The sequence below is a fragment of the Salvia splendens genome, chromosome 4 (genome assembly GCF_004379255.2).
Source record: "Salvia splendens isolate huo1 chromosome 4, SspV2, whole genome shotgun sequence".
Taxonomy (NCBI): domain Eukaryota; kingdom Viridiplantae; phylum Streptophyta; class Magnoliopsida; order Lamiales; family Lamiaceae; genus Salvia; species Salvia splendens.
In genome coordinates this window covers 116,985-137,673 of record NC_056035.1, presented here as the reverse complement: position 1 = coordinate 137,673, position 20,689 = coordinate 116,985, and the positions used below count along the sequence as shown (strand labels likewise).

At 38.9% G+C, this 20,689-nt stretch overlaps 3 protein-coding genes across 8 annotated transcripts; 2 read left to right on the top strand and 1 right to left on the bottom strand.

Annotated features, from left to right (window-relative positions):
* The first annotated feature begins 944 nt into the window (after positions 1 to 944).
* Positions 945 to 4,658, top strand: LOC121801542. Its single transcript, XM_042201047.1, has 5 exons — positions 945 to 1,188; positions 1,653 to 2,173; positions 3,309 to 3,713; positions 4,012 to 4,196; positions 4,283 to 4,658. Exons 2-5 carry the CDS (start codon positions 1,744 to 1,746, stop codon positions 4,526 to 4,528), a joined length of 1,266 nt encoding a protein of 421 aa, XP_042056981.1. The 5' UTR covers positions 945 to 1,188; positions 1,653 to 1,743; the 3' UTR covers positions 4,529 to 4,658.
* A 2,900-nt stretch (positions 4,659 to 7,558) lies between these two features.
* LOC121797677 (pumilio homolog 5-like) lies at positions 7,559 to 12,781 on the top strand. 5 transcript variants are annotated; one of them, XM_042196329.1, is made up of 11 exons: positions 7,559 to 7,721; positions 8,399 to 9,015; positions 9,172 to 10,063; positions 10,166 to 10,538; positions 10,660 to 10,801; positions 10,878 to 10,985; positions 11,405 to 11,617; positions 11,788 to 11,910; positions 12,017 to 12,211; positions 12,313 to 12,484; positions 12,571 to 12,781. In XM_042196329.1, the coding sequence occupies exons 2-11, from the start codon at positions 8,452 to 8,454 to the stop codon at positions 12,591 to 12,593; spliced, it is 2,805 nt and encodes a 934-aa protein (XP_042052263.1). In that variant the 5' UTR covers positions 7,559 to 7,721; positions 8,399 to 8,451; the 3' UTR covers positions 12,594 to 12,781. The 5 variants fall into 5 exon arrangements, with proteins under 5 accessions (XP_042052263.1, XP_042052260.1, XP_042052261.1 ...); XM_042196328.1 differs by having other exon boundaries at positions 7,562 to 7,721; positions 9,172 to 10,099; XM_042196326.1 differs by having other exon boundaries at positions 7,560 to 7,721; positions 8,413 to 9,015; positions 9,172 to 10,538; positions 11,800 to 11,910.
* LOC121797678 (probable mitochondrial adenine nucleotide transporter BTL1) lies at positions 12,713 to 15,318 on the bottom strand. Of its 2 annotated transcripts, none has more exons than XM_042196330.1 (6): positions 15,107 to 15,318; positions 14,746 to 14,886; positions 14,277 to 14,425; positions 13,682 to 14,015; positions 13,352 to 13,589; positions 12,713 to 13,281 (listed from the first exon to the last, which is right to left on the bottom strand). In XM_042196330.1, the coding sequence occupies exons 1-6, from the start codon at positions 15,134 to 15,136 to the stop codon at positions 13,031 to 13,033; spliced, it is 1,143 nt and encodes a 380-aa protein (XP_042052264.1). In that variant the 5' UTR covers positions 15,137 to 15,318; the 3' UTR covers positions 12,713 to 13,030. The 2 variants fall into 2 exon arrangements, with proteins under 2 accessions (XP_042052264.1, XP_042052265.1); XM_042196331.1 differs by having other exon boundaries at positions 14,331 to 14,425; positions 15,107 to 15,315.
* Positions 15,319 to 20,689: the final 5,371 nt, after the last annotated feature.

Here is a 20,689-nt window from a genome sequence, read left to right as displayed (position 1 = left end):
ACGGGTGAATCGTTCGCCACAGAGGGAAGAAAAATCGAGATTGAAGTGGGTGGATGAATCACGATTTGTAGGATGATTCAATTTTTATGTTTGATTTTGGGAATTTAAACCTAATTGCAGACTTAGCGATGAAACGGCGTCGTTTTAGGTGTTAAAAACGACATCGTTTTACGATTTTCCATGACTCCGTGTCAACTTTCAGGTATGCCACATATGACACTTATTTACCAAAAAATACAGGGTCGGGTCAAAAGGTAGATACCAGCAACCCGGCAAAATTTGTGACTTTATACGCCAATTTTATATGTTGTGGAAAAAACCAGAATTTGGTTAAAGTTTATGACTTTTAAGCTATTTTTCCCTATTTGAAAATGAAAATGGATACATCACATAGCGTAGTCCGGTCTGATGTGTTTAATTGTTTTCTTTACTGACAATATTCTCTGCTCTAGATGGCAAATGGGGAAGGCTGGGATTCCTTTTATAAATCTAAATCTAAATCTAAATCTAAATCTAAATCTACTAGTATTGCTACTCATATTCATAAGTACTGTACGCTATACTTTTACTGCTTTGTACAATGACAATATTTTGTTAATTATGATTATCCTAATGAAGAGTAGTAAAGGTATTGTGTTTTAATCCATGATTAAACTATTACAACAATTAAGGTTAGATGTTGAGCCATAACTAATTATCATATAATAGCTTAAACTATTACAACAATTAAGGTTAGATGTTGAGCCATAACTAACTATCATATAATAGCTTAAACTAATACAACAATTAAGGTGAGATGTTGAGCCATAACTAATTATCATATAATAGCTTATTTAAGATTAAATTATAAAATTATTTGAATTAGAATAATGACTATAATTAAGTTGTGAATTTCAATTCATGAACCAAACAGGAGATTAATTTGGAGATATAGTCTAGGACTGCCCATTTGTATTCTCTTATCTCTTTACTGAATACTCGTAATAATTGTACTAAATCCTAGCTTTGTCAATGGTGATTTTCAATTATTTATGGTGATGTTGGAAATATTGCATTTATTGCATTCCGTTTTAGCTCATTATCTTTCTCAAATGTACAAGCTCCCTCGTTATTTCCAGTCTCTCTCCCCCACATTACCCTAGGGTTTCATGGGAATGGAGCTTTCAACTGTTGAACGGCACCATTTCAGTAAGTGATCTTGAGCTTTTTCTTTCTCCCCCCTATGCAAAGATTGGTTTTTTAATGCTTTTCTTGTTTTTTCATTTTACACTCCTTTCTTCTTTTGTCTTCTTTCTGGGTGGTGGGGATTTGCAGTATCAAGATGTTTAATGAGTTGATAATGAGATGTTGCTTGTATGTAGTATCTTGCATTGTTTCCATCTAATGGATCATATTTTGTCAATTAGTTCTATCATTTTTTATAATGATAAATAAGTGAGTCTACAGGTTTTTCTTCTTTGATGGTGACTTGTATACCTAAGCAACCACTCTCGTTTACAAAGATTGCATTTTCTTTAATAAAATAGGCTCTTCATAAAAAATTGGATCTGCAGGCTAAGGCGCTATTTAACCTCTGCTTTATGGATGCTTGTTTAACATTTTACTGGAATGGAGTTCATTCTTGACTGTGATGTAATTTTTTTTATATGCAGGGTAGCTTTCATTGGGGTATGATTATTGAAGTGATCCATCTATTGTGTTCCGGTGGAAAATAACAGGAAGTAGCAAGTAACTGTACCAGTGATGGATTTCTTCAAACTGAAGAAGTTTAGGAATGTTCACAAACCTAATCCGAAGAATGTCACTCAAGATCAGCCAGTGCCTCATCCAGAGGAGCCCAAGGATGAAAGTGGAGATACATTGGGAAAATCAGTCTGTGTTGATTCAAACAATCCTGAAATTGAGGATGATGACGACGATTTCATCACAAACGAGGTGAAAAGGAGGCTGAAAGAACTGAGGAGAAATAGCTTCATGGTATTGATACCGGAGGAAACTTCTCCAGCAGGCGAGGAAGAAGAAGAGGAAGAGGGGGAAACCAGCTCCAGTGATTGGAGGGATGTTGAAGCGGAAGGACGGCAGTTCTGGTCTGGTTTCGGTGCTGTGTATGACATATACTGTGAGCGAATGCTCTTTTTTGATGGCTCGAGCTCTCAGCACCTGCAGGAAGTTTGTAAGTGTTAATACATGTCTAAAGGTGTTTCCTTTTACGTTGGAGAGTTTTTTTTTTGTCATGGCTCCCATGAGATTACACTAGTGACATATCCACTTGAACTTGATATAAGGGGGGGAAGAAATGGGAAATTTTAACTTTTGTCAGTGTGAATAATTCTAAAGGGCGAGTTCACGTGTATTATCACAATCCATTTTTTTGACTTATAATTGATGAATCCCAACTTCCCCGAGTAGCGTTTTCAAGATCCTTTGCCAGCCAGCTTAACAAGTCTATTTTTTCTCTTTTTAAGAGGATCAATAATGGTTCCACATATACCCTCGTGGTGACTCGAACCCTTGACCTATTGGTTAGAGGGGAAGCATCTTACTTCATCATCGCCAACTTAACAAGTCTAAGCATTAGAAGACATGCTTATTTAAAGTAAATTGCCCAGAGACCAAATATAAATGTATGCTTCTTTATGAGAATTTGAGTGTACCTCTTGGTGCATCAATGGGATTGAAATGGAAGGTTAATCTAAATCTTGGCGCAATAGACAAGTTAGAATCGTGTGGAATATCATGGCACAACCAATTTTGCCAAATAAGACCAAAGTTGCATCTTTTCGTTAGTTTTGCTTTATCAATTTAGTAAAATGGGCTCTCTATTCTCCTCTGCTACAATTAAAAAAAGAGTTTGGGAGTAAAAACACGAACCATTTCGAAGGACCATATACATGTTTGAAAGGGCAGTCATGGAATGCCAGTTGATGAAAATTTGTGATTTTGTGTTATTATGTTTTCTATAAAAATGTCATCTTGTAGTTCACATTTCTTGCATTGGTAATTCAATTCTTGACGACTTCTTTTGATTTGCGCCTTCAATAGTGCATTGTGTGTTTAAATGCAGTCAAAATTTGTACAACTACCAAGTGTCAGGTGTCTTCCTTGCATAAAAGTTGGTCCCTTATGTCCTTGAAATTCTGCCATGCTCGGTATGGTTTATACATGGAATGATTATATCAAAGATAATTTTTCTCTAAGATGGATTGTATGTCAGTAGGGTATCTAGCAGTTTGGCTTTTATTCATGATGTATGCATTGAATTATTGGATACTACATCTTGTGTCTCATTGAAGCTCAAAATGATGTAGGTTGTCATGCTCGTTCAACTCCATCACCGAAATCTGCTTCGAAAAGGATTGCTTCTCCCCTTGCATGCCTTTCCTTGAGAAAAATTGAGCAACCCGAAGAGGAGTGTGAGCACTTACAGCAACCAGTTAACGACCTTTATCAGGATCTTGAAACTGTGTATGTTGCTCAATTATGCTTGACTTGGGAGGCGCTTCACTGTCAATACACACAGCTGAGTCAGAAAATATCCTGCCAACCTGATAGCCCCGCCTCTTACAACCATAGTGCGCAACAGTTCCAACAGTTCCAGGTCTTATTGCAGAGATTCATTGAAAACGAACCATTTGAACATGGGTCAAGGCCAGAGATCTTCACTCGAACTAGAAAGTCCTTGCCCAAACTGCTTCAGGTTCCAATGATCCAAGGTACGGTATGATGGGAAGGGCATGTTTATTCTGTTCCTGGGTGAAATAGCCAGTTAATCACAAGATACTTCTCTCTGTTCGGCAAAGATTGCTAAATGAACAACATTTAGGGTGCTTGCTCGTTCCAAAATGAATATCTGAAACTCCTTATGATTTTATGGCAAAATCCAAGTCTTGAGTTTTGAGTTAACTATTTGAGTCTTGTTCTTCACTTTGAAATCTAGTCATGAATTTGTGTTTTTTAGTTTAAAACTTCTAAAGACCTTCATTTCTTTATCATTGGATGAGAGATCCACAGAAGAAGAGGCATTGGGCCTTAAAGTTCACGCAACAGATGTCCTAAGAGTAATCGAAACCTCTATCTTGAGTTTCCGCCAATTTGTAAAGATGGACAAGAAAAAATCTGGTGGTGTGCGTAGTCTCTTTGGAAGTCAGAACCAGATGCCTACCCCTGTTCAACTGGTTCAATCTACTCTTGAGAAGGTAAAACTAACTCTGCTTCTGTCTCACTAAACTTGCACGAGCAACGCGAACTACAAGTATCGATGATCTGATTCTTGAAAGTGCAGAAAGCAATGAGACTGAAGGAACTATGGAAGAAGAGCAAGAGCTATAAGAAGAAATCAGGGCCGAGTACAGCAGACGATGTGGAGATGCTGCTAGGACTTATCGATGTCAAAGTGCTATCTAGGGCACTACGAATGATCAGAATTAGTAAAGAACAGCTGTTTTGGTGTGAAGAAAAGATGAAGAAACTGAGCTTACCTGATGGAAAGTTGCAGAGAGATCCATCACCCATCCTTTTCCCTTGTTAGATTCTTCCTAGATTATTACAACTCAGGGAAGAAATATGGTGTGGCTTATTCTACTCATGTCTGAAAAAAATGACTTGTTTTCTGAGAAGCATTTTAATGCAAATTTTGTTACCGTGAGTTTTGATGATTAGTTGTCGTCTCTGGTAGGCAAACAAACATTAAAATAAAAAGACATGACTATTTGGCAGAGATGGGTTTGTTTATGTGGATAGTCAATGCTATCCATATCCAAAAACCATCAATAAATAGGAGTATTAGATAATGGTTAATGTTACGGGATAGGGAGAATCTCTCTATCCTATTCGAAGTGAAGCAGTTCTATTCCGGCACGTGTTTTTATGTAGTGTAGTATTGAAAAAGTAGAGAGTGATGTTTTTAGATTAAAATTTTATTGTTTAAATGAGATATTGCAAAAGAATAATAGTAAAATGGGGGAAGTATTAGGTAATCACAACACAACATGTAAATATGTGTACATTATTACCCCCTCAAATACATGCTACTACTATAATACTACTACTATTATATTTCCAATTACTTTTCTTACCGGGAAGCCCAGTTGTCTTATTCAACTTTAGATATTTGAGTTTTCTATGCTTTTTTTTAACAAATTCCTTACTTTTCTTTAAATGAAAACAGATTTTTATTTTACAGCCTAAAAAAGATTAGATTTTGTTGCATCTATAGATTGTCCTGGCGTAGATGGTTATGTAGTAGTACTCCATATTGACAGCTTCGAAAGATAAAAGTGAAAAAAGTTTTTCAAGCAATAAATGAGGCTAGCAATAAGCTTGTAGCGATTCTTCGTTCATGGAAAATTGAAAATTAAACGAAGAAAAAGGTATCGGTGTCAAATAGTGTACTACTATTAGTACTCTACTCTTACATGAGCATCAGCAGTGGCGCGGAATTTCCAAAAATACCTCCTGCCACGTCATGCGGACTTCCCACTGCACTGCCACGTCATGCGAATTTCTCACTGCATAGTGGCGGACTTCCCCAATGACTTCCTGAAGGACTTCCCACAATTAAAAAAACCACAAATTCACAAATTAAACAATTTCCGGAATCAAACAATTTACGGAATTAAAATTTCGACACAAATAGGGAAAAAAATTCCATTTAATAAAAAAAAGAAAAGTACATTTCACCAAATTAAAAAAAAACATTTCAATAATTAAAAATTACATCAACGACGACCCATCTGCTGCCATACTTCTTCAATAATATTGTTCTGGTGCCGAGCATGAGCTTGTCTTTGGCGCATGTCGGCAAATGCACGGACTCGATCGACATCGTCATGGGGTAACCCATGCGTACATTGCTAGTGGCTACGCCGTGGCTTGGACCCGCAGCACCAGCATCATCATTGGTCCAATCAGTCAGTGTTGGACCTTCATCTTCGACAATCATGTTGTGCATGATAATACATGCGTACATGATGTCGGCGATGCTGTCAACATACCACAGCCGTGTTGGACCCTTCACTGCCGCCCATCGAGCCTGGAGCACACCAAATGTCCGCTCCACATCTTTGCGCGCTGTCTCCTGGCGACCCGCAAAATATATCTTCTTTTCATCTGCTGGCATCTGATCGTGCTGGGTATATCCCATCCGCCAAATAATAGCTCATATTGTGCTGGTTGCCGTTGGCGACGAAGTTGACGGTCGGACCAACGCCCATGCACTGCTCGTTGAAAAGGGGCGACGACTGGAGGACGTTGATGTCGTTGTTAGACCCGGCTACTCCAAAATAGGCATGCCAAATCCACAGCCGGTAGTCAGCTACTGCTTCAAGGATCATCGTGGGATTCCTAGCCTTTAAACCAGTAGTGTACATCCCTTTCCAGGCAGCGGGGCAGTTCTTCCATTCCCAGTGCATACAATCTATGCTGCCTAACATCCCCGGAAACCCGTGCTGATTCCCGTGCATATCCAGCAGAGCCTGACAATCTTCGGGGGTAGGCCTCCACTACAGGCCCTGACAATCTAACGCCCTGACAAAAATACTTCAGGCAATCGCGGGCAGTCGTCTCGCCGATGTAGAGGTACTCGTCGAACATGTCGGTCGCGCCTCCGTATGCCAGCTGCCTGATTGCGACAGTGCACTTCTGAATCGGCGTGTGGCCGGGATTACCAGCCGCATCCTCCCGCACCCTGAAATACCCGTATCGACGCTCCAAAGCGCCCACGATACGCAGAAAGAGCGGACGATGCATCCTAAACCGTCGCCAGAACAGGTTCTCCCCAAACCGTGGCTCCGACGCAAAGTAATCCTCATACAACCGAGCGTGGGCAGCGAGGTGGTCCCGAGGTATTATAGTTCGACGATGGATGGGTCGAGGTACCGCCGGCGCCAAGGCCGCTTGTTCCTCCCTCTCCGCTGATTCCCGCACACGTGCATGAATCAGACACATCATGTGTTCATAATGTCCACCACTACCACTACCAGTCATTCCGGATATGTAAAAGAAATGTAGAGAGAGAAACTTGTTAAAACAAGTGGTGCGAATGAAATGCAGTTCAACGAGCCGTATATATAGAAATTTTAAAAAAAAATTAATGCAATAAACGGGAATTCCGCGCGGACGTCCGTGGGAGTCAACGCAACGGAGGACGTCCGCATGCCCGTCGCGACAGAATTCCGCGTAACGCCTCGGAACTGCGGTGTCCTCGGCGGAATTCCGTATCCGTGTATACCAAGCACAATGGCAGATGTCCGCCACGGAATTCCGGCATACCGGTCAGAATTCCACCGGGACGGGCGTCATTGCTCTTAAAAAAAGGTGGGGGGGTGGGGGGGGGGTGTCTGCGTATTTTCAAGAATTTCGAAGGGTCAGTCAGTTTATGGATATGCATCAACTGCTAGTAGTCTTTACCTTGAATCTCTTCCTCTACTATTACTGATTTTACCTTAAATCGCAATAAATGCAAACCCAAGAAAAAAAACAAAATCAATAAAGAAAAGAAGGAAAAGGAAAAAAAATAAGTGTAGTCTGTAGACACGGTGGTGGGTTCAGGAAGCGACATATGTATTTTAAACTGCTCTTTTCTTTCTGAGTTTGGGTTTTTTCTCATTTTCTTTGTAAACATTGTCTCCTTCTAACTTCATCATCATCATCATCATCATCATAATCATCATAGGGGTTTTTTATTCTACTGTTGATCGGAGTTGGGTCTCTAATTCAACAGGGTGAGTTGTTTCATGTTTGACCTCGCTTCATCGGACCATATATATGTTTGAAATTTGTAAAGACTTCTCCTTTACTCTATCTATACTTATTTAGTATTGTTTCCACCGAATTCTTGCATTTTTTTTGTAATCTTGTTCGGCTGTTGGTCGAGAAGGGGGAAAAAGTTGTAGCTCACAGTGGTATACCTTCTAGAATTTTTGCTCGGACCCTGCCTCAAGCGTCTCAAGCTTCTGTTTTTTCTACGATTGATTCTTTTTTTATGCGTGTGTGTGTATTTTCTCATCCCTATAATAGTCAATATTCTGTCTTTAGAATCACAGCTTAATTATGATTTGATCCTGATGACCGTGTTACTGAAGCAGTCGTTCACCCTGAAATAGGTCAGGTGAAGACTTAGAAAGATCTACCTATATTTTCTTAATAGATAAATATGGTTAAGCAGCATGGAATTTGTTAGGTCTTTGTATGTACAATTATGGTTATGGTTTGTCATATTTGATTTTATTGAAACGTTTTTTAAACGATTATGCATAGGTTATCCTGTCTTTGCTTTGTTTTGCTAATTAGATGAAATTCCTAGGCTCCCTTTTGTTATGGCTGAGTTCAATTTTATGTGTTTCTCTTCTTATTTAGAATCCCTGGACTTACCGTAATATTTTTGCTGCCTAATTGAAAGAAATGTGAAACCAGTGTTCTTAACAAGAGGCGAGCATCATTAATAGAGCTACTATGGCAACTGAGAACCCTATGAGAATTGTGGATAGTGGTGGAGCTGGAAAGTGGTCACCATCGAGCGATACTGCTCCCTTTACTTCAGCTAGTGCAGTGACAGATGAATTGGGATTGCTTCTTAGAGGACATGCTGTTGATAGAAATCGAAGTATCATCGCTCCAAACCGTAGTGGTAGTGCACCTCCAAGCATCGAGGGCTCATTTGCAGCTTTTGGTGATCTTATAAATAAACAGCCCGTACCCAACTCAAGTTCAACAGCTTTGAGCAGTGCTATAGGGAATTCTCACTCTGAGTTATTGCAGCAGGATGATTCTTCGTATTCAAAATATTTAAACAATGATTTGAATGCAATGGCTCATCCTCATACAATTACGAGGAGCAACATGCACCTTGCACTCCAGAAAGCGTACAATCTAGGAAGTTCTCTTTCCACTCATGAGGAAGAGCCTGAAGGCGATAGATCACCCAAGGGAGCTTCAGATGACGGAGTGGATATCGTGCTTGAGCAGAACATGCTGTCGTCTATTGGCCATCATAAAAGCTTGGTTGATCTTATACAGGTATAAAAAGTTTCTGGTAAATTATTGGCCTTCAGTTGAATATATGATCATCTATCATTGTCGCCATTATATTGGTCTTGGTCTTTTATTAAAAACCGCTCCATTATCACAGTTTTGGCTTTTTTTTTAAGTTTTGGTTTACTCTCCAATTTTCAGGCAGATTTCCCCCGAACACCTTCACCAGTATTTAGCCATAATGTTGCGCCTGGCCCAACTGAAGAAGCATTTCATCATGAAATTCAGAAGCTGACATTGGATTCCTTGTCCATCGAAGCTTCAGAACCACATGAACCAAAGTCAAGTACGGGTTCTACTAGTAAGATTGATTTGCCTCGTGGGTCAATATCAACAATAGAACCTCCAGCGGCTTCAGTACCTATATATTCTTGTCTTGACACCTCAGGAGGGTCTACTGCTTATATTGCTAGTGATCGTGTGAGTGGTGGCAATACCGAATCAGATGCTTTCAAAAGCGTAGATAGAGTGGAGAGTGATCAAGATAAAGAGGGAGTAGAGTTTGATGAGCAGCATGAATTACATATGCAGAGTATTCATTCTCAGCATGCTGCTGGGTACCATGTCCCTAGATCCCCAGTACAAGGACCTGGTCCACAATCATTTAACAACTACTCAGCTCCACAAGGCCGTATAGAGATGCAGGAACATCTTCATTCTCACAGTGGTCACCCTCCTTTATACGCAACTACTGCAGCTTACATGGCACCGGCAAATTCATTTTATACAAATTTGAATACTTCTGGTCTATATAGTCCACAATACAGTGGATATGCTATGGGTTCCTCGTATCTGCCCCCTTATTTGCCTGGATATCCACCTCATACAGGTTTTCCTTTTCATTTTAATGCCAACCCAGGACAAAGTTTTGTTGGACAAAGTGCTGGTGTTCCAACTGGGGAAAACATCTCCAAAGGGTCTGTTGTACAGAACATGAACAGGTTCTATGGCCAACCTGGACTGACGATTCAGCCCCCCTTTCCGGATCCCCTTTCAATGCAATATTTCCAAGGGGTTATGCAAGATCCATATGGTGCCTCTCTGCAGTATAATCAGTTGCCTTCTCCTGGTATGGTTAGCAAACCAGTTGATTCTTTTACTTTACTAAATGATCCAAATTCTGTTTATCATGCAGGTGACCAGAAATTCCAGTTAACCCCTAGTGGAAGTATCGGCATTCACAGTCCAACGAAAATGAGGATACCGAGTAGTAGTTACCTCAGCAGTCCTACAGGTCTGGGATTTGTGCCTCAGTTTCAGTCGTCGCCTCTTGGTAATCCAGTAATACCAGATTCCCCAGTTGGAGGCCCTAATTCATTGGGAAAGCGATATGATATTGGATTTTCTCAAAACCCAGCAAAAAATGTTGGTATTCCAAGATGGCAAGGACAGAGGGGAGCTGATGGTATCAATGACCATAGGAAGCTTTCATTTCTTGAAGAGCTGAAAGCTAGCAGTACTCGGAGAATTGATCTCTCAGACATTGTAGGCCGTATTGTTGAATTCAGGTAGAATTTATGTTTTTGTTTATTTCTTTTGGTTTCTTCTTTTGCTACCGTCTAGCTTTATAATGGAGCTCAATTGATATCCTCAATGGATAAAATCATTTTATATGCATTGCAACTTCAGTGTGGATCAGCATGGCAGTCGATTTATACAACAGAAGTTGGAAAATTGTAGTGTTGAAGAGAAGGAGTTGGTTTTCAGGGAAGTTCTTCCTCATGCTTCTAAATTGATGACTGATGTCTTTGGGAACTATGTTATTCAGAAGGTGGGCTTCTCACTTTCTCTGCATTGAATATTTTATGGCACATATGAGTAGCTGTACTGCATTTTGGTGTTTGCAGTTCTTTGAATATGGAACTTATGAGCAGAGGAAGGAGCTTGCAAGTCAACTATCGAGGCAGATGTTGCCTTTAAGTTTACAAATGTATGGTTGCCGGGTAATTCAAAAGGTCTGTGCAAGGTCTTATCTTTTTATATTAAATCACTGAGCACCCGTAATTAAGGATCCTGCCTATTTGAACAACGTTCAGCCTGCCGAATATCTTTAAAAATAGATTGGCATGCTATCCTTCAACGTAATGACTTGGTTTCTATGCTAATGCATGTAATCCATATGTTTTGGTTTGTAATGAATTTTGTTTGTTTCATTCATTTTATATGTATACTCGTTCATTCTCCTACACTCATTAGTTAGTGTCCAAGCTCCCAACAAAACCAATTCTCCTGATAGTTTTGTTTGGGAATGGTGACTAATCATACCTTGTTGGTATTCTGCAATTTTGAATATCTTTAGCAAATGATATAAATGAGATGAAACTTGTAAGTGTTAACTTGCTTGGTTCGTATTTTATTTGTTCGTTCACTTCAGGCACTAGAGGTTATTGAAGTTGATCAAAAGACGGAACTTGTGCTCGAACTTGATGGACATGTGATGAGATGTGTACGAGATCAAAATGGAAATCATGTCATACAGAAATGTATTGAATGCGTTCCTCCAGAAAAAATTGATTTTATCATCTCAGCCTTCCGGGGTCAAGTAGCTGCACTATCAACTCATCCATATGGTTGCCGTGTCATTCAGGTACTAGAATTTTTTTTCTTCAAGTGCTCCTGATATATTTTAACCTATAAGTGCATTTTTGGACTTGATAAGTCTTATTTATCATGGCTAGAAGAATATTCTCACCTCTCTACAGATTATCTGTCATGACTGATGCATATGTTCAAGAATAGATAATTTAATCTCCCCAGGTCTGCTTGCAGAGAGTTTTAGAGCATTGTTCGGATGACTTGTGCTGTCGACCAATAGTGGATGAGATAATGGCATCTGCATATGATCTTGCACATGATCAGTATGGTAACTACGTTACGCAGGTATGAAACTTCTGATATTTCGGCCCTTGTCATTTTGTCCAGCATCTCATATCCATTGATATTTAGTTGTGAGTTCCAACTCCCAACATTTGGTGTACTGTGACAGCATGTGTTGGAAAGGGGAAAACCATTTGAGCGTAGTCAAATTATCCAAAAATTGTATGGAAGAATCGTGCCGATGAGCCAACATAAGTATGCATCAAATGTGGTGGAGAAATGCCTCGAGTATGGTGACACTACTGAGTGTGACTGTTTGATTGAGGAGATTCTTTCACAGCCTGAGGATGGCGATAGTTTATTGGTAAGAGAAATAATTTGAAGTAGATTTTATGTTTTGAGGTAAAAGAGCTGCGCTATAGTTTGCTTTGCAACGCTTGTGGTGAACTTTGTCTTGGTATTCAGACGATGATGAAGGATCAGTACGCGAATTACGTGGTGCAGAAGATTATTGATATTAGCAACGAGAATCAGCGAGAGAGACTGCTTAACTGTATCCAGCTTCACCTTGTTGCTTTGAAGAAATATACCTATGGGAAACACATAGTTGCTCGGTTTGAACAATTGACTAATGAAGGTGTGGTAAATTACAGATGAATGAAACTCTCTCTCTCTCTCTCTCTCTCTCTCTCTCTCTCTCATGCTGAATGTTATTATGTGCAGATAATGAATCTTCAGAAGCCTAGACATTCTTTGACATGGCGGCAGTTAAGTGTATTCTATGCTGGGCACTGATAAGTGTTGCTGAATGCTCTGATACTTCGGAATTATATTTTTAAATATATTGGCTTGCAGTATATATATATGTGTTGTAGGAATTTGTAAGTTGATTGGATGAATAATTCATAGTTATCTTGCTACAAATGAGCTTTAATTCAACTGAGCAACATGTGCGTTTTAACTGCCTACATAAATCCAGAAACAAAATTGTGCCCAATAATCCAAATATCATTGTGCTAGTTAGCTTTCTCTATCATGAAACTTCTTCAAGAGTAAGATCAACCCAAAATTTCCATCTTCTTCACCTTCAACTTGCAGGCCTCATCTGCCCACCATCAAAAAACAAGCCTTTGGGAAGATGGTTCAGGCTAAATTGACTTCTCCATATTTAGACCATTGTTTTTCAAGAGGGACGTCTTTCAACGAGCAATATGTCTTTCCAAGCTTCGTAGAACATCCATGTGATACCAGAGGAAGGCATCACCTTCAAGCAGCTCGCCCCCCAGCCTCGATAGAGTCCTTTAACACCCTCGTCTCTGAAAACTTCCGAGAGTGCAGCTGCCATGTTTGGTGGACATTTCCCTTGCAGAGCTCCCACCATTAGCCGCTTCCTCGCCACCTCCAAAGGATAGCTGATGGTGCTAGCCGTCAAGCCTGCAATGTTTAAAGAGATTAATAGTAGTATAGTTTAATTGTAGCATGGGAAAATGAAATGCTGTGTTACCAGAAAGCGCCCCAATTAGGAGCATCTCAGCACGAGACAAAGAATCCTTTTTCTTTGTTAAGCAATATGATTTCTTCATCGTCTCATACATGAAATAGTAACACGTGCTGTACGGGAGCATGCCGATCAATGTGGGCGACAACCCAGAGTATAGACCACCAATTCCACCTTCCTTGTATATCTTGGTAACTGCAATACTTAGGTTGGGATATATATCAGGACTCACTGTCAACCTGTCCTGTATAAGACCAATGAAACAAACAGATAAGAAGACTAATATTTACCCTCTTTAATTAACTAGTCACCCAAAGACGTAGATTTTGCTCATACCTTTAAGACTTCAAGGGGATGACAGGCAAGGGTGCTAACAATTCCTGCAGCGGCACCAGCAACAGCAACGGGAGACAACCAGGACAGAGAAAAATTGAAATTCAGATGGCCTAATTGCAAACTCGGGCTATCATTCAGCTTCCATTTCTCTTGTGCTGTAGTCATTGCTCGTTTCACATATTCAAATGTACCAAGCTCAATTGCCTGTGTGGGAACTATGCGAAGCATATTTATTGCATTCCCAGCCCAGAGCCCTTGCCAGCCCTGTTTTTCAATAATTTGAACAAAACTGCCATATATGTTTTTGGACCCAACTCCAACAACCATCCTTGTCCTGCATGTTTCAATTAACATTAGACAAGAAAAGGAATGCCACATCAACATGTTCTGCAAAAGAAAAGTTGAATTCCAGAATAGCCAAATCAATGTATAATTTTCAGGAATTTACGCAATCCAATTTTCTAGCAGTGGCAGTCTTCTCACTTACTTTACTTTCTCTACACTTAAAATATTAATAGTATCATATTCCCAAAACGAGTGCTTAAAAGAGAGGGAGTAAAATCTGCGAAATTCCAAAAGGTAGACACAAACAAACCTAAGCTGAACTACTTGTAGAAGTGAATTGCAAAACAGAATACCAGGAACCAACCGGATGGTCTCGAGAGGGGCAAGAATAGCTTTGGTCATGGCCCCCGCAAAAGCCCCACTAAGGAACTCGCCCACTTCTCTAGTCTTTAATAAATCCTGAGGCAAATAAAAAAAGTTCAATCTTTTTCTCAGGACTGCCACATTTTGATGTATTAAAATTAAAATTCCAAGTATCATTCTTCTCTCACTCTGAGAGAGTTAAGAGCAGCAGCTGAATTAAAACAACACAACATTAAAAGAAATCCTCATAAAATTTTTGTAGTATATACCCATGTAGTGAAAAAGCAAATAAAACAATGAATACCAGAGCAAGTGGGAAGGGGGAATCTTGGTGGATTGTTATTAAACAACAAACACGAGAAGAGGTAAGCCAATTTTTTTTTTTATTTTTTTTTTTAAAAAAGAGGAAAAAGAACCTCAAGTGCTCGTCCAATATTAGGAAGAATGAGGTGTGGAGGAGCGGGCTTGCTATGAAGTTGCAGATGGAGTTGTTGAAGGTCCACCTTGGGTGTCATCACCACTCCATAAACATCTTCCATCACGCAGTAGCTCTTCCTCTGCGAATCAGATTTAAGAGCCATTGTTACAGATTCAGCAGAAATAAAAATAAAATTTCAATTGAACAAGCAGAAAACGGATTTCGTAATGTGGGCAGGGCTAATTTAAGCTTTGCAATCATAATAACAAGGGTGATAAAAACGAATATGAAAAAGGTGGGAGTGGGAGATAAGTAGGATGAGAAATAAAAGGCAGAAAAGTAAAGAGAAAGAGACATACCTGGGTCTGGGCCGGAGTCTTTTGGATCATCTGCCACCTCTCTCCCGCCTCCCTAGCCTGAGATATTTAAGCCGCTTAGGTGTTTGTTGTTTTGCCTCAACCAAAAAGTGAGATGAATAATAAATAGGTTTTTGGGGAAGAAGATGAAATTCAGAAAGTAGTACTCCTAAATAACAATTTTCTAATGCAATAGGCGCTCTAAATCTAGGGTTTCTTTTCGTACTGTATATGTAGTCCACTTGTATTCAATATGTTTATTAGGCGGCTAATCTATCTATCTCCAATTTCATCCTATACTTATAAAATTCATTTTTTTAGTTACCAGTGATATTCACCGCGGACCAGTGACTATTTCTCGCGCTGATTTATAGGCACCTTAAACTAAGTATAAAATTCATTTTAATTGTTGATATTTATCAAACTAATATCATCCACCCGTACTATGCACGTGTCATATAATTTTCATGATTAATTACATATTTACAATAAGTCAATGGAAATAAGAAATGTTCAATATTTTATTAGATAAATAAAAAATATTTCAATTAATTAAATGTAATTTTTTTAAAAAAATTAATGTTATTAGAACACTTTAAAATATCTAATACTCCTACAAACAGAACAATCATATTCGTAACATACTAAAACACCGATTCACATATCTGTCCAGTTATGGATCAAATCTGGATAGAGCTCCAAATTCTTCCTTATTTCTTCTTTAAATCTATGAAAACTTCAACCACGATTCTTCCCCAAAAAATCAAACAACACGAATAACGTCAAAGTAGAGAAAAATGACTAAATAGTCACTTAAAATAAATGAAAGAGACGATGTATTTAATAGATCCCCATTTTAACTCCAATATTATACTGAGTTGTGTTTCCATTTTAACTCAAATATGCTAAATGTTAGAAACGTTCCACGATATTCCCCTCATCTCACAATATGAGTCCTATTTGATTTGGGCATAAATTTTAAAAAATATAAAGAAAAGTAAATTGAATAAGTTAGTAGAATGTGAATCTCATTTATATATATTAGTTTTATAATAAAATGTGGATAAATTAAGTTAGTGGAATGTGCGACTACTTAACATTTACTGTAAAAGTGAAATAAGACTCTTATTATGGGTACGAGGAAGTATTTTTTAATAAAGACTTTGCAGTGTTAATGTATACAAGACTTGGAGGCTAATCAAGTTTATTTTGGTTTGAATAATGTTTTGGAGACATAATGTCTAAGACATAATGAGGTTAAAATGGTAATTATATATTATGTGGTATTTTTAATTAAAATTTTATTTTATGTGTTTACTTTACTACCCCTATATTAATTTGTTTAGTTATTACACCTATAACCTATTTAAGGATATAAATGTAGATTATGCATATATTATGCATGCATTTAATAAACACGTGAATCATATATACGATTTTAAAATATGACTGGATAATATTTTTTTATCTACTCCCCTTTTATTGCATTTATTTAAAGAAAATTTTAAAATATAGAGTAGTACAATTTTACTACCAAATAAAAAATATTGGATTTCTTTACAAATTAGTTTTATAAATTTTAGTTTAAAATTACTAACTAAAAAAAGATATTATTAATGGAGCTTATGATTCTTCATTTTCTTAATTCTTAATATAATTAGTTGATGTACGATATATTAAATAATCTAAAATGAGAAAAGTTGATTCATCCAATTATTTTCGTATTAAAAAATACAATAATTTTTTATTTTTGAAACGTTATAAAGTTAACTTTCTAAGAATAATTTTATAGAGTCGAAAACAAATATTACATGTGATAAAAGTTAAGAAAATTAATACAAAAATACAAAAGATAACGCAAATAAATGATTCAACATAATAACTACTACTATTATTTAATCATACAATTCAAATTTGAATAAGAAATTTAACAAAAAAAATAATAAAATTGGCTATGAAAGTATAACATAAAAAGAAAATAACTCATAATTAAATTATCAACTGATTATATAAAATTTATTTGAAAAAATAGTAATAGATGAAGCTATCAAATTATTTTATTATTAAATAATAATTTAGTATGTATTTTTTGTTAATTACTACTATAGTAACTAATTTATAATCTAAATTCATGATTTTTAAATAAATAAAATAGTATAAAATTAACATAAAAAAATGATGTGTAAACATATAAAAAGTTTCGAGCATGATTGTAGTTTATCTCTAATCAAATCAATAAATATGCATTTAGATAAAGATATTTAATTTGATTTAATATTCCTTAATTAGATTTGTATCCATTTAACATGATATTGGGTAAAGTAGTCATAATAAAAAATATATCTATGTCAAAATGCCATAAGGGTATTATGGCATGGAGACATTAGGTCTCTAAATCACTACCCTTTTGGTTTATATCTAAGTTAGTAGAAATAGTACTAGATGGGATGTTATTAATGGAACTATGTAACATTAGGTTGATAAAAAATACAAACCAATTAATGGAACTATGTAACATTAGGTTGATAAAAAAACACAAACCAAACACTAGAAAATGTTAAAATGAATAATATACTAGTACTATCCAAACACAATAAACGGAAAGTCCAGCCCAGAAATAGTGGGTTGTTAAATGACAAACTCTTTTTCTTGAGTACTGTTTCCATAAGTTTAGCACTTTCTATTGCCTATATAAAAGTCTCATTGTTAGACTACAAAGACACACATTAGGCCATCCTCAATGGGGCGGACGATAGCACGCCCGATGGCGCGCATCGTCCGCGCCCGCCATCGTCCGCCCCATTGCGGGTGCGTGACATAGGCTGCAGACGATCGTCGCGCCCTATACTAAGGGCGCGGAGTATAGCGCGGACAATGCCCATCGTCCGCGCCATCGTCCGCCCCATTGCGGCCTACGCGACGATAGGCCATCGTCCGCGCCATCGCCCGGCCCACCGTGGGCTACGCGGACGATGGGGCGCGGTTTCGTTTTTTTATAAATAGAGTTCATTTGTAATTTCATTTCACGATTTCACTTTCGAAACTTATTACATTTACATAATTACTACGAAATGGATTCAAGTCCCAATAGTCCTATGTTTAGCGGAGAGACGCATTGGCCGGGTACAGAACCCGGCGAATATCGTTCGTTCAACGCCGACACCGAGTACGATCCCGAACCCGCCGCGACCGCTTCCGCCCCAGCCAAAAAGAAGCGGAACCGGCAGCGGGTGCAGAAGTTGCCGCCTCCCGGAAATTGCGATGAGTACGCCCCCGGCCGTACGAACTACACCGACAACGAAACCCTCATTTTGGCCCGGTGTTGGGTAGATATATCGGAAGGCCCGATTTTCGCGAACAACCAGAGGCAGGTCACGTACTGGGAGCGCATCGCCGGCCTCTACAATGAGGCCAAGCCGCCGACCGCGTACAAGCGCAAACGTGAGCAACTCCGCAAGCACTGGGATCAAGTGAAGAAGCAAGTGAACTTGTACGCGGCGGAGTTCGAGAAGTTCACGCGGGCACAGGGGAGCGGCGAGAGCTTGAGCGACGTGCGCGCTAAAGCGCTCTTGAGGGACAAGCAGAAGTTCCAAGGTGGAATTCTGCACACTGGTGCGTCGAAGAGGACGAAGACCACCGAAGCTGGTGATTACACGAGCAGCGGCAGCGGCAATCACCCGGTTGACCTCAACCGGACGTACGTGGATGAAGGGAGTTCCGGCACACCGGTGTCCTCCCGGCGTCCTCCCGGCGTCAAGGCTGCGAAGGCCAAGGGGAAAGCGGCCGCGACCTCATCCTCGACTGCTGCAAACCCATCTCCGTTCCCGGAAACGCTCCCGACCCAGACTGCCACCGCGTTTAAGTCGTTGGCAACAACGTCGATGGCGAGGACATTATTGCAGATGCACAAGGCCCTCAAGAAGTGTACCGACCCTGATGAAGCCGAATATCTCCGGGCGTTAATCGATGAGCTGCGTCGGAAGTTGGGAATTGCACCGACTTAGTTGTTTTTTTTTTGTAAGTTGAATGGTGTAACTTTTTTTTATTAATGCGTCGCCATTTGTTATTTAGACATTTTTTATTTACTCGTTACTTGTTATTTGAAAACATTTAAATTAATTAAACAAAACAATAAAATGATGATGTGGCGCGCCATAGGGCGCGCCTTAGGGCGCCCCACTACAGGTGGGGGGAAGGAGGATAAAACTGATGACGTGGCGCGCCATAGGGCGCGCCTTAGGGCGCCCCACTGCTGATGCCCTTAGAAGATTAATATTACAATAAATATTATCATTCTTGAGTTCCCAATTCGTGTTTTTTTATTCGACTTATCAAACGATCTTTCACAATCGTTTGTGGTGTCATTCATTCCATCTCACAACTTATCAATGGTTTATTCATCCCCGTTGTGGCGTTATTCATCCACAATCATCCAGTTTTCTGTCGTGTTCATCATTGGTCCGTGATCAAGCGTTTAATTTAGAACGAGGATCACATCATCTGGTATAGCAATGTAGATCTCCTACTCCAACACTCCTCACAACACAATAAAATAATGTTATAAACATGTAAGTGATGGTGTAATTTTATAATAATATTTTATTGTGTTGTGAGTGTTGGAGTAAGAATGTTGGAGTAGGAGATCCTTTCCGCTGGTATAGTTACGATTCAGATGTTTTTTTTATCGATTTTTACTTTTTTGGATTTTTTTTATTTATTAAAAAATGTTTTTTTGACTTTTTTCTTTGAATTTTCGTGTTTTATAATAAAAAATTTTAATATATATTATTGAATTTCAATCTTTATTAAAAAATTAAAATTTGGGGCATTCTTTTTAAAAAAATTAGAGCATCCGCAACGGTGGCGCCGTAACCCGCGTCCGTCCGCGCCGCTGGCACGAACGTGTCTCGCCGCCGCTGCGCTCGCGCCGTGCCAGCGAGCAGGTGACGTGGCGGCACGCGATTGGGCAACGGCATAGCCGTTGCCTTTGAATATTTTTTTATTATTTAAAATTCGTTATTTAATTATAAATAATGATAAAAAATAAAAAAAATATTTTCCAAATCCTAAAAATATTGTCGTTTTTTTGCCCGTTTTTCTGAATTTTTTGGAATTGTTTTTTTATTTTTTTTCCCCCAAAATCATCTATAAATACACGCATTCATCATCCATTTATCACATCAAATCATCTCTCATTCATCTCTCATTCATAATTACAAACTATCAACGCATTCATCCCTCACTCAAAACCTCAAATGGATTTCACCCATCTCATGGCGGAAGCGGAGCGCGAAGAACAAGAATACTACGAACAACATCGTGCCGCTTACGAAGCATATGTCGCGGAGATTACCCCCGCTCCTCCTCCTCAACGAACTAGATCAACTCGCCGCTACATCCATCGGGACTGGGAGGGAGCCCACGAAAGGCTCGTTGCCGAGTCTTCACGAATCAGTCCATGGCTTTCCCGGAAGGCTTGGCAGCATTGACTGCATGCATTGGAGGTGGAAGAATTGCCCGACTGCTTGGAGGGAGCAACACTTAAGCGGTCACAAAGGCGGCGACCCAACACTTATCCTTGAGGCG